We start from the raw sequence: 12,849 nt of genomic DNA, 5'->3' as shown, positions 1-12,849 counted from the left end.
TCTCTCTCTCTCTCTCTCTCTCTCTCTCTCTCTCTCTCTCTCTCTCTGAAATGTCTGTCCAGAGTATGTGCTTTCCTTTAAATGGTATCTTTGTCATCATTTTCTATTGCTATGAGTTATTTTGAGTTCTTTTAAAGTCTAGATGCTAGTCCCCTGTCACAAACCCCTTGCAGATTTTCTTCTGTGTTATAAGCTGTACCAACTGTATTCTTTGCAGATATTTTTGTTGTTTTTGATTGGATCTTCTAATTTCTGTTTCTCCTGATAGTATCATGGGGTCATCTCCAAAAGCTTTGTGTTTAGGACCCTGTCCTAAACCTATTCCTTTATTTTTTTTCTGCCTAATTGTTTCAGGATTTGGGGTTATATATCTATGTTTTTGATATATCTAATATTGCTTTTGTATATGAAGGGAGATAGGGTTCTAGTTTTGTTCTTCTGTACATGAATATCTACTCTGCAGATATGATTTATTGAAGGCACTGTCCTTCCCTGTAATGCATATTCCTACATATCTATAGGAATCACATAAGTCAGTGGATCCCTTGGGGTGGTGTGAGCATCTCAATGACATGACTTGTTCTGACTCACAGATATGGGCTGTCTCGTTTAATGTCTAATTCCCTCTGTCCCCAGTCTCCCTCCCTCCCTCCCTCCCCCCCTCCCCTCCCTCTCTCCCTCCCTCCCTCCCTCCCCCCCTTCTTCCTTCCTCCCTCCTCTAGTCTCCTTCATCAGAATCCTGTAATTGCGGAGGGACAGTTTACACTTCTTTAGCTTCATTCCTTCCCGTATGTTTCATTTTGGGTCACAGTTGTGACTCAAAGTGTTTTGTTTCTTTCTTGTCAAGTTGGTTTTTTGTTGTTGTTGTTTTTTTGTTTTTTGGTTTTTCGAGACAGGGTTTCTCTGTGTAGTCCTAGCTGTCCTGGAACTCACTCTGTAGACCAGGCTGGCCTCGAACTCAGAAATCTGCCTGCCTCTGCCTCCCGAGTGCTAGGATTACAGACGCACTCCACCACTGCCCGGCTTGTCAAGTTTGCTACAGATGTGTACGAAGTCTCAGTAATTTTTATCTCAGTTTTGTACCCAGAGCATTATACAATTCTTGTATCAGTCTTAGCTCTTTTCTTGTGTCTAGAATCTTTCTCTTTAACTGAAGCATAAAGAGAAAAGGCTGGGCTGCCTCCAGGCCTACCTGTGTTTGTCCATCCTGGAAATCCCTTGAGGTTGAGATTTCTCAAGTCACCAACGTTTCTGTTATGATTCACGTTTTATATGGCAAATTTCAGTTGCTTAAACTTCATGTGAACTTTCAATATCTTGTTTTCTGTCTTTTTAACTTTTCAGATAATACTGTTTACCAGTCAGTTGTGACCTATATGTGAATTATTATGGTGAAAAAGTCAGTTTAAATTCACCGACTTAATTAGGATTTATGATGGTAGAGTCGTGCTCTATAATGTAAAGGATCTGGGAATGTGCAGCTGATTTTGGTTTATTATAGTTTTAAAACCTGTATATGCATATTTCTTGATAGCCATTTGTTATATTTTGTAGATAAAGTTGGAGAGAGTTTAACCAATGTAACATGTATCATGCTTTGTAGTTGTCAAAAGAATAAGATTGTCAGGACCGATTGTATGTCAGGAAATACCTTGTTTAGTAGCCAGCATTTGAACACCTGAGAATTATTCATGATGTTCATTTGGTAATTATACTATTTATTTTCTTTACAAAAAGATATTAGCAAACTCACTGAAGATAAAAAAGAGGGCCTGAGGCAACTTGCAATGACATTTCAACATTTCATGAGAGAAGAAATACAGGATGCTTCTCAGCTGCCGCCTTCTTTTGACCTTTTTGAAGCCTTTGCAAAAGTAAGTTTGAAGAGCTTCCTCTCTTGGCTGATGCTGTAAGTCAGTCCCTCACCCTTTGTTTTCCTGTCATTTGCAAACAGACCTAAGCCTTGATGGGTTATTTAGGACAACTAAAGTCCTGCATCACTCTGCATCTCAATAAACAGGGAGTGAAAATGCTCAGTGGTGCCTGCACTGAGATGGTCTTTGTATCACTTTTCTGTTTGATGAGTATTTTTACTTGGAGATTATTCGTTGCCCATATCCCCATCAGAGGATCTGTTTCCTTGTTTCAAAAGGACAGTGTGTGTGTGTGTGTGTGTGTGTGTGTGTGTGTGTGTATTTACTTTGTACTGAAGGATTTCACATTATTATTGGATTTATTCTTTATGTTGATTGTTTTAGCCAACTGAAACAATCTATTGGGATCTATTCTGATTATCTGAGTTTTAAATGATAAAATTGCATGGCAGTTTCTGACTTAAAACAATTTAAAGAGCAGATTATTAAAATCCTGGGTTGGGGTAGAAAACAGATTTATTTGTGCTTCTTCTGTAGTCTGTTAGTGGGAGCGGGTGTTTTCTTCTGAGAATTTGCTTTGGTGCAGTCAGCAGTGATGCATGAGGATGACACAGACCCAGGACTCCACACTCTGCTCTGCATCTGTTGTCTTTGCCCATTTGTTTTCAGTGGTCATCACATTTTACATCAGAAGACAACCTTGCTACTTACTTTGAAATTTATAGAACACATACTTTATAATATTCCATGCTTATTTTAAGGTACACTTTCAAAACTACCCATTTTATAAGAATTTAAATGTGATTATTTGGAGTGCTAGAGATTTCTTCTAGTTTTTTCCCCCCAAAGTTATTTTTATTCTGTAAAGTATGTCCGATACTTTTCTGATACTGTGATCATAGTATTATATTCTGGTTTGTCTATAATTTAAAGTTGATTTGAAATATGATGGCTACTCTGATTGTTTCATGTGTTTTTGAAAAATTACAACCTTTAGTAGTTTTATAAGTACAGTGCACGTAGCTTCTTTCATGTTAAACACTGAAACAGCGGCATTTGTCTTCTGACCGCTGGTACATCATTCCTCACGTTAATAATGTAGCTGTCCTGTGATGTCACTTTTGTTGTTGAGAAAGTGAGTAATTGCAATTAGTGTTCGTGTAAAATGTTGTTAAGCTTAAAATGTGAGTCACTGTCTTATTCATATTGTTTATTGCTAAACATTTTGTTTTGTTTCTTGAGACAGAGTCTCTCTGTATAGTCTTGGCTAACCCGGAACTTGCTCTGTAGTCCAGACTGGCCTCAAACTTGGAGAGATCCATTGCCTTGAAGCACTGCCTGAGGCATCATTGCTTGGCTCCTTAAACTTTTTTTTTTTTTTTTTTTGTATTTTGAGTTATGGTTTCTCTGTGTAACAGCCCTGGCTGTCTTGGACCTCACTTTGTAGACCAGGCTGGCCTGAAACTCCGCCTTTCCCTGCCTCCTGAGTGCTGGGATTAAAGGTGTGCACCATCATACCTGGCCTTGATAAACATTTTTAACGACATTTATTTTATGAAACTTTTCCCATGTTGTATGTGAGGAATATTCTGGTATTGTGATGAAAGGTCATTTGTTTGGACAAGCTTTCAATCGTAAGCCCTCCTCTTTCCCATATACTTGTAGCTGTGCTTGCTGTAAAAGTGGAGCATTTAGGACCTGGGGGGCTCAAGTATTGTACACACAAGCAGAAGCTCCTCACGTCCAACCCCAGCACACATACGAAGGCTGACTGTGGGGTGCATGCTTGTAACCCTACTGCATAAGAAATGGTGACAAGTGGGTCTGTGGGGACACCAGTGTTGTCCAGTCAGGAGGTCCTGAGTCTCAGTGAAAGAGTCTGTCTCATAAAACCAAGGTGGGTGATCCACCCATGCAAATGCGTGCACATGCATGTGCACAAACAGAAGGAAACATACATATCATTGAGATTTTGGAGAATAATTGGGCTCAGATATGTAACTTTTGTCTTAAATTGTACTTTAGTCAAAGTCAGAGGAAAGCAGATGATTAACTTGAGGCTCCTGCGCTTCTTCCTGTGTCATTAGTTAATGTTGCGGTGACACCCGTGGTGGTTGTTGTTCTGCTGATCAATTCGTTTGTAGAAGAGAGCCCTCTCTGGCTTTTCCTCTCTCAGGAAAATGATCTTAATCAGGATAATTAGTGTCCTGCAAACCACGGAGAAGAGCTTCTCAACCCAAAGCTCTGTGTTTAGAGGAGTCTGTGTGCCTTGTCTAGTCCGCTAGACTTTCGCAGAGGGCGCCAGGCTGGAAACCTCTTGCCACTTTCCTATCCTACACCCATTTTACTATCATTTTTCAGTCAGCCAGAGAGAGAACATGATTCATGTGCTCACCTAAGATAAGGGCCTTCTCTCCCTTTTATCTCCTTCCATGCTAGCTCCTCTTCCCCACTCTCCCTCACTCCCCTCTTCCCCACTCCCCACATTTCTCTTACTTTCTCATGAGGTTTCTAGTTAGGTTTTGTGGTGCATTCTTCTGGGAAGAACAAGAGCTCTAATAAAATCTTCAGACTGAGTCCTAAACATTTGCTCCAAAGGCAGAAAAGGAGTATATTAACTATACTTACTAACTTAGAAGATCAGAAAAGTACAGCCACCGAGAGGACCGATTCATTTCCTTATTTATACATGGTTTCATTTTATTAGTTTATGTGCGTGGGTCTCACCTTCAGGTAGCTAAGTGCACCACATGTGTTCTGTACTTATTCAGGCCAGAAGAGTGTCAGAACCCTTGGGACTGAAGTTACATACAGTTGTGAGCTGCCATGTGGGTGCTGGGAATCAAACCTGGGCCCTCTGGAAGAACAGCCAGTGCTCTTAATGCCTTAGCTGTCTCTGCAGCTCTGAGAGGACAAATTTAAAAGGAGACCATATGGTATGGCAGTTAAGTCATCTTCTCCAAGCAAGAAGTGAATTTCTCCTGATCTGTTTTTGTTTATCTGTGTGTGTGTGTGTGTGTATGTGTGTGTGTGTGTCTGTGTCTATATGTACATAGGAATAATACTATCATCTCTTTTGTGAACAAAAATGAGGACCAACTGTAAGTTGCTTGGTAGGATATATGACACACACTAGGAATGTCTACAGCAGTCACTCCACCTCCCTGTGTTACTGGTATTTGAGTATAAAATGTCAGTGTTTATGCCTCCCAGTGCTGTCATTCAGCACTCAGCACAGGCTGCCACTGATTGTAAACCAGAGTTTCAGACGGTTGCTCACCGCTGTGCTCAGGGCTGGTGTCTCTTGAGATGCTATGAATTACCTGTCTTGATGAGAAGAAATTTTGCAGACAGAAAATAATGTCTCTGCCCTCATAAGCTGTTTTTGGTTTAGTCCAGAGTTTATTGAGGCAGAACTTTACTCCTGCCTTCCCTCAGAGCAGCTTGCTGCTTCCCGAGCGATTTTAGACTTTTTCTGTGGGGGCTGTGAGAAGCAGGGTATGAATGAGCTCTGTTTCATACTTGTACCTAAAGAGGTGAAAACTAAATCATAAGTGTCTTAGTTATGATAATTTTCTGAAATGTACTACAGCATGTAATATTTCTATTTATCATAATTATTGGAAATATTTATGAGTAGGCTAAACTAATTTCTGTAAATAGCTTTTGAGGCTTTTTATTAATGTACAGAAATTATTTGTTTAGGGGTTCATTCAGGGTTCCAGAAAAAATAATATTTTATTCTAGATTTGTAACTTTTCTAAATATGAATAAAATGACTGATTAGAAACATGGCAAGATCTGAGCAATGAAGTAGAAACTGAATGGTTTGCACAGAATGTTCCAGAAATAGACATTAAACTGGAAGCAACAGAATAATAATGACCTTCCTGAGCACAGAGCATATGTCTTTGTTACTGGTCCCCAAGCTCCGCAGTACTGTTAATTCCACTGTTGCGCCATTGGCGCAGAGTTTTTTCATTAGAAATTCCACATCCGTTTGAGAAGATGTTCCCTCCCCTTTCCCCCTTTAAACAAAATAATAATTCTTCTGGTCACATTTTTATACTTCAAGGCATATATATTGTCTTAGATATGATTTTTAATTTAATATAATTTTTAATGCCTTTAGTTGTATTTTCAGTGTATGCTGGTTGTATGAACTTGAAAGAAGACATTCAAAGGTGATTGCTTTTATTTTAGAATTAGGACACTGAAATTCCATATTTTGTTTCATTATGAGCAAACTCCTTTTATTTTTAATTGGAGAATTCAATTTGTCATAACAAAAATCCTGTGGATTAATAAGATGAGAAGATATATTAATTAAATATTTTGAAGGACATTAGGGATTAGACCAAATAAAACAGGACTCAGATTATATTCAAATTAGAAGTTGCATTTAGCTGGTGTGTACTGTTAAGGCTCAGAGTGCTGATAAACATAATTCTAGTAAAAAGTAGACAAAAAGAAAAAAAAAACGTTATATAATCCTTTCTTTTAAATACTTTTTTTTTTTTTTTTTTTAATTCTCTGGGAGACTGCAGTAAAAAGAAAGAGCGAGGCTGATCTTGGTATATCTGAGTGTCAGTCTAGGCCCTTAGGCTGATTTGTGCTGTTTGTGCTGCTGTGCTGCTGGTGTTGGGTGACTCCCGTGCTCTGCGCTAATTTGTAGGCAGACCATTACCTCTTGCTTTGAAAGGTCATGAGTGTGTGTGCACGTTTGCCACTTGATGGCTTCAAGTTCACCTCGGACAAAATTTTAGAGCCTTTTTGTTGATGAGCTCAATTGGCTTTCGCTCCCGCAGCTTGCTATCAAGTAGTAAGGAAAGCAATTTTTTGAATTAATAAAGTGATGGATTGTCTAATTACAAAGCTGATGTGAGGTGGCCGTATTGTAACTTTGACTGCATTACTAGATGATCCTAGTGACTGATCAGATGGGCCTGGGTTCCATTAAGGGAAAATATGCTATTAAATATTTAATACTGAGAGCGAGAGACGCGCCAGGACTGCTAACCTCCAGGCACCGGGATGCACGTACCTATATGTTTGGCAGTGCCTGCTTGAAGAGACGCTATATTGTGCTCAGAGCAGCTGCTGGAAGTCTTAGTCGCAGGCATTTACTTCTCTGCTGGTCTAAGGCAGGCAAAGACTAACTGAACAATGATCCTGGCATTCTTACTACGAACTGATGACAGCAGTCAGTCGTTATTTATGTATTTTTTCTTTATTATAATGGATTGGATCCTCAAGTAGATTCAGGAGACATTTATTCTCAAAGACGCACGTCAGCCTTTCAAGGAGAGTGAAGTTTGTGGGACACTTGGGCTTTGAAGGCAAAACAAATCATTGGTTGCATTTTAATGATGCTATGTGTATATCACGTTCTTCTTCACTTTTAACATTTGGTTAATATTCCTCTTCATTTGTGTGTAAATAACCTGTGATATCATCATCCTAAAGTCTGAAGGTGAGAAGGATAATTCTCTTTCATTATACCTGTGCTGCCTGCCGGGGGAGGTTAATTGCTTACCTTAGGCCCATTGCTTTGGTTAAAAGTATCGTATGACTGTTTGCCAAGCCTTTTATTTCTTTGTCTGAGTGTCTAAATTGCCGTGAGTTCAGATAAAGGTGATTCTTGAAGACAGCGCCTTGAAGCAGGAGATGCTGTCACCACTGCTGCTCCTGTTGTCTGTGCCCTTTCTTTAGTTACACAAGCTTGCTTCTTGGGCACCGTCCCGCTACAAGACAGTGAATCCCTAGCAGCTTTCCTGTTTAATTGTTGGCCCCATAAAATAGTACGGAGTAATTAGGTGTCTTTTCTGCTTTGTGGATACTGCTTTAATAAATATTTACAAATAGTGATCCAGTCTATAAGTATATACTAGGCAGAAGGCCATCTTTAATATCATGGCAGAATTCATGACGTTTACTAAATTAGCTGTCAAGTCAGCGTGGTTGACAGACTGCTATCTCAGGAGTGAAAACTTGCTGTATTAATTACTCCAGCGTGTGGGAAGCCTTTCTCTAAGATATGACTATTGTGGCAGCTTGAAGGCAGATTTTTTTACATGTGGGGAGAATACAACTGTGCTTGGTCCCTGAGGCAGTTTTTCAAAAAATTAATTGTTTTAAATTGAAAAAAAAATCCCAATGCTTTAACTTCTTGATTCTTCTGTAAACTAATTGTTTTAAATTGAAAAAAAAATCCCAATTTATCATTGGGATTTATTTATTTATTTATTTATTTATTATTTTTGATTCTACTGTGCCAGATTCCCAAGTCCTGGGATTACAGTTGTGTTCCACCACACCCAGCCATCCTGATATTTCAAAATCTGAAAACCTCATGCAATGGCAAAGCAGGCTTCATTAACACTCATGTTTCCTCACTGAGAGTCAGCTTGATTTTGCTATTGATGCCTAAAGCCTGGGCTGTATGTTACTGAAGGCCATAGCTGTGCACTAACGAAGCTCTGTTTGTGAACACAGAACATCAGGTTCCATCTCTTATATCCTGGAATGATCTTCTGTTAATTTTCCCCAGTAACCTTTAAAAATAAATGGGCACAGTTTTAGTTTGCAGGCTGTATTAAGCAGATGGTGGGCTGGATTTGGCCTGTGGGCCATTATTTGGTAAATCTCTTTTGTAAGCCAGAAGATATTCTGCACATAGTAGGAACCAGAGTATACTGTCAGTCAGTTCTTTAATCTTAATAAGAAAAAGAGGTGGTGGGTAGGAAATGTTTTACTTTTCCTAACCAGCCATTGATTCTAATGGTTTTTGTTTCCTGTACTATTTATCAGCAAACATATATAGACACAATAGCTGGTTTTGCAATCGTTTCTAACTGTAAGATAATTTAATTCAATAATTTTAAAAGTCTTTCAGATCAATAATATAACAAATAAGCCATGTAGTTACACTAAGGAGAGAAAGGAAATTGTCAAATAGAAAAAACATTATATGTGTGTGTGTGTGTTTTTTTTTGAGACAGGGTCTCACCATGTAGCCCTGGTTGCCTTAGAATTTGCTATGATGACCAGGCTGGCCTTGGAACTCACAGAGATCCACCTGCCTCTGCCACCCAAATGCTGGGATTAAAGGATATACCATCATTTCCAGATTTATATATATAATAATCAGGGAGACAGTGAGGAAGGAAGAACAAAAGAGATGGGGGCTCACCTTGAGGGCATGGTGATCAGAGCACAGTTTGGTGGATTCTCTTCTTCTGTATGTTCTGGGAATTGAACTAAAGTCATCAGGTTTGTCTGACAAGTGCTTTAACAGGCAGAGGTAGCTCCCTAACCCTGATTATTTTGTTTTTATGAAACAAGGTTTTGCACTGTAGCCCAGGCTGTCCTGAAACTTTTAATCTTCCTGCCTTATATCTCTATCTCTTGGTTGTTGGGATTACTGGTGTATATTTCCATTTTTGCCTGTGTTTATTGTCCATATATATATGCTAAAGGTACTATATTTTGTTATTTTTCCTGATATAAAGCATAAATATATAGTGTATGTTAGTATTAGAAATATTTTGGTTGAATACGTCAGGTTAAAATTTGTGTGTGTATACATGTATGTGTGTGTGTGTTTGCATGTGCAAGTGTGTATGCATGTGTGCATGTGTCAGTGCATGCATGTATCTATGCTTGTGCATGTGTCTGCATGTGTGTGTGTATATGTGTATGTGTGTATGTGTGTGTGCACCACACTTGGTATGTGTGGGCTCACATACATGTGGAGGCCAGAGGTTGGTAATGAGTTTCTTCTTTTGTCACTTCTCTATATAGTTTTTTGAGCTAGGGTCTCTCACTAGTTCCCAGATTGGTCTGAGCAGTCTGGCCACACCAGAAATCTGCCTTGCCACTATGCTGGGCTGCAGACCCTGGTCTCCAGGCTCCCATGTGGGTGGTGGGGAGTCGGAACCCCGTCCTCATGTTTGCATGCCGTGTGCTTTCGCCCACTCAGCCAGCTCTCCAGCCTGAGGTTCAAGTGTTTGGCTTGATAATTTAGTTTTTTTTTTATTATTGCTCTCACACTACCTTGTGCTTTGTGTGTTTCTATTATAGTTGAGAAGGGCTTTTCCTGAGAGGAAAAGAACAAATATATTTTAGGGGTGTGATGTTAATAGTGACAAAGATTGTCACAAATTGCTCTGTTACATTTTATAATCAGCAAGAGCAGAGTTATATTTTTTTGAGATTAGAAATCATTTGTTGTCCCTTGATGTGGAAAATAAGGTGATTTGATACATTAACAAAAGTAGAGAGAGAGCTTTGGTGGTGGCTTCTCTAAGACATGTTAAAAAAATATGTCTCAGTCAAGGTCAAAATCAACCTCCCTACCATCTACCAGTGGCAGGTCAAAATATGTTTATATCAGAACATGTATGTTCAGTGTTGTATGCTGAAATCTCCATTTCCAGCGTTGGTACTCCCCCCCCCTCAAGCTCTAATCCCCTATTTTTGTAATTATTAATGGAAAATTTCACCTGGATAACTTGTCTCACTTCAGATTCTTCATTCCAAATTTGTAAGCCCCCTCCTTCCAGACAGAAGCGTTCTCCACAGAGTATTTCTGCCCACCCCCTTGGTATTGCAGTCTTGGTATGAAATTAGGCAGGCTGGAATCCTGAGCTGGGTGCTGGCCGCACTCTCCCCGTCTTGGATCTCTACCTTGTTTGATATACATAGATAGATATAGATGATGATATAGATGATATAGATTTATATTTGCTACTGCCCTAGTTAGCATTGTTATGTTATCCAAATCTTACTTTTTTACTCTTTCCTGACTTTATACACTGATGATAGGGATCATTAAAATGTCTATTTTTTCCGGTATGCTTACCTTGTTACGACTTATCACCTCTCATAAATTGGTTGATGAAATATTATTTATAGTGTTATAAATTTTACTTGAGGACGGTGATGGGTGGTGTGTGCGTACTTTGTTGTTCTATCCATCTAAGCTCTCTATTCTTAACTTACTACTAAATTCTCCTTTATCCTTTCGTTTCATAAATGGTATTTTTGGTGTTCTTTCATAGGAAAATGTAGCCCATTGCTTCCCACCTCACTGGGTACACCTTGACTTAGCGTTTTTATACCTCCTTAAGGATGTCTATTAACAGGGCTGGAATAGCTCAACGTGTGAGGGTGTTCGCTGCCCTAATCACCTAGAAGGCTCCAGTACCTTCTAGAGAGCCGAGACATTGCGGTGGGTCAGTTGCTCTCTGCTTGACTCCTTCAGGAGACTGAGGTTTATGCTATCCTGTAAGAGCATCAGTTCTTTAATGGTGGCGATACATGTGGGAGACTTGAATATATTCCTTGGATAAGGGAGCTGTCCTTGACAGGGTGAAGCAGGTTTGAACTAGTTTGTAAAGCTGGTCATGGATATGAGGGCACACAATCAGAGGTAATCCAAGCGAACAAACCAATAGTGACTGGTGCATGCGTGCGTGCGTGCATGTGTGTGTGTGTGTGTGTGTGCGCATGAGTGAGTCAGTGCATGTTAGTTACACAACATTTGTTCCTTTGGCCTGTAAGGTAATATTATTCTGACTTGGTTCAACTTCAGCCCTGAGAAATAATGATCCCCTGTAGTAGCTGAATGCATTTTTCTACCTTGTCAGTGCTGTTGAATTTGATAATTAGTTAATTACAAGAATGAGATCAGATTTCAGAAATCCACTTATGTTTGCCAATGATTCCTAAGGCTTTGAGGGTTTTTTGTTGTTTGTTTAATTGAATCATTTTATTAAGAGGCTAAGGTAGGGTGGGGCTTCTGAGTTCAGTGTAGAGCAGACCTCTCTGGCCTTGTTGATTGAAAGCCCTTCTAGCTTTTATGTAGAAAAACAGTGATCCTACAAAGATGTTTTTGTGCTGAAACTATTCCATTCATACCAGTGAGACTGGAATATTTATTACTTCCTACTATCCAAGTCTGCAAAAAGACTCCCACAAGGTCGTTTGCATCTTGTGGACATTGTACTCTCTATAGTTTAAAAATAATCTCTTAGTTTAAGTAGAGCATTCTCCTCATGGTAAGAAATGTTGAGACTTGATGATTTTGTTGTTTAAAAATTATTTTGAAAATTACTAGATGTTTTCAATGATAGGACACAGTGGGGTTCACAGTGAGCAGGACTGTTTGAGGGGTCACATATTTACTGATAGCCATCAGCTCTTGCCAGTTCCCTTAAAGCTCAGTTCCTTTCCTTTATTCCTATCTTTGTTAAAGTACCGCCCTCCATTCTGCCTAGGAAAGTCCTTTCTACTCTTCAAGCTATTGCAGCCATCATTGTAATCTACCGGAGAGTCTATGGTGTGTTTACAATGTGCTGAGTTTGACAAGGAAAGCAGAAAACTGACGACAGCGGCCATAGTCTCTCAAGGGAGAGACTATGTTGTTTGTGTATTTCTTCCATTTCTCCTTCCAGACAGACATACAGAAGCTAAATCTTAACTTTCCTTTCTCCAGTGATGCAGGAAGAACAAATAGGAGTTTCCTGAATTATAATGTATTTGGCCTAAAATACCCAAGAATCACCCTGCTTAATTTTTACCCTATTTCTTCATTTCTCTTCTATACATCAGAAATAAAAGGAGCCATGGATAACAAACCAAACTACCTTTCCTCGTCCTCTTTCTCAATGACACACAGTATTAAATATCCTAGTAACGTAGGAAGCCGGGGAGAGTCTAGACCATCCCAGACAAGAAGGCTTTGCCACACTACTGTACTCAAAACAACAGTATCATATGATGCTTCAGGGGAAGAATGGTTCTCATTTACAATTTAATAGGAGATCACAGAGACAGTCCAGGGTTTTCTGTTCAATGCACTGAGCAGAAAATAGCTGTTAAACAAAGATGGACTAAAGGACTTCAATGTGAAAGAACTCTTCACATGTCCTTACACTCAGAAGTTTCCTATTGCTTCAAAATAAAGGGCCAT

The 12,849-nt window shown here is 39.3% G+C and overlaps 1 protein-coding gene across 1 annotated transcript in view; it reads left to right on the top strand.

Annotated features, from left to right (window-relative positions):
* Smyd3 (SET and MYND domain containing 3) overlaps nt 1-12,849 on the top strand; it is a 550,757-nt gene that overhangs the window by 118,433 nt on the left and 419,475 nt on the right. Inside the window, exon 5 of the mRNA XM_028755272.1 lies at nt 1,738-1,874. Within this exon, the coding sequence (XP_028611105.1) occupies nt 1,738-1,874 (137 nt within the window). The remainder of the gene's footprint in view (nt 1-1,737; nt 1,875-12,849) is intronic.

The sequence above is a fragment of the Grammomys surdaster genome, unplaced genomic scaffold (assembly GCF_004785775.1).
Source record: "Grammomys surdaster isolate TR1022 unplaced genomic scaffold, NIH_TR_1.0 126051, whole genome shotgun sequence".
Taxonomy (NCBI): domain Eukaryota; kingdom Metazoa; phylum Chordata; class Mammalia; order Rodentia; family Muridae; genus Grammomys; species Grammomys surdaster.
Note: the sequence above shows the minus strand (reverse complement) of the source record. Positions and strands in the feature narration are given on the sequence as shown.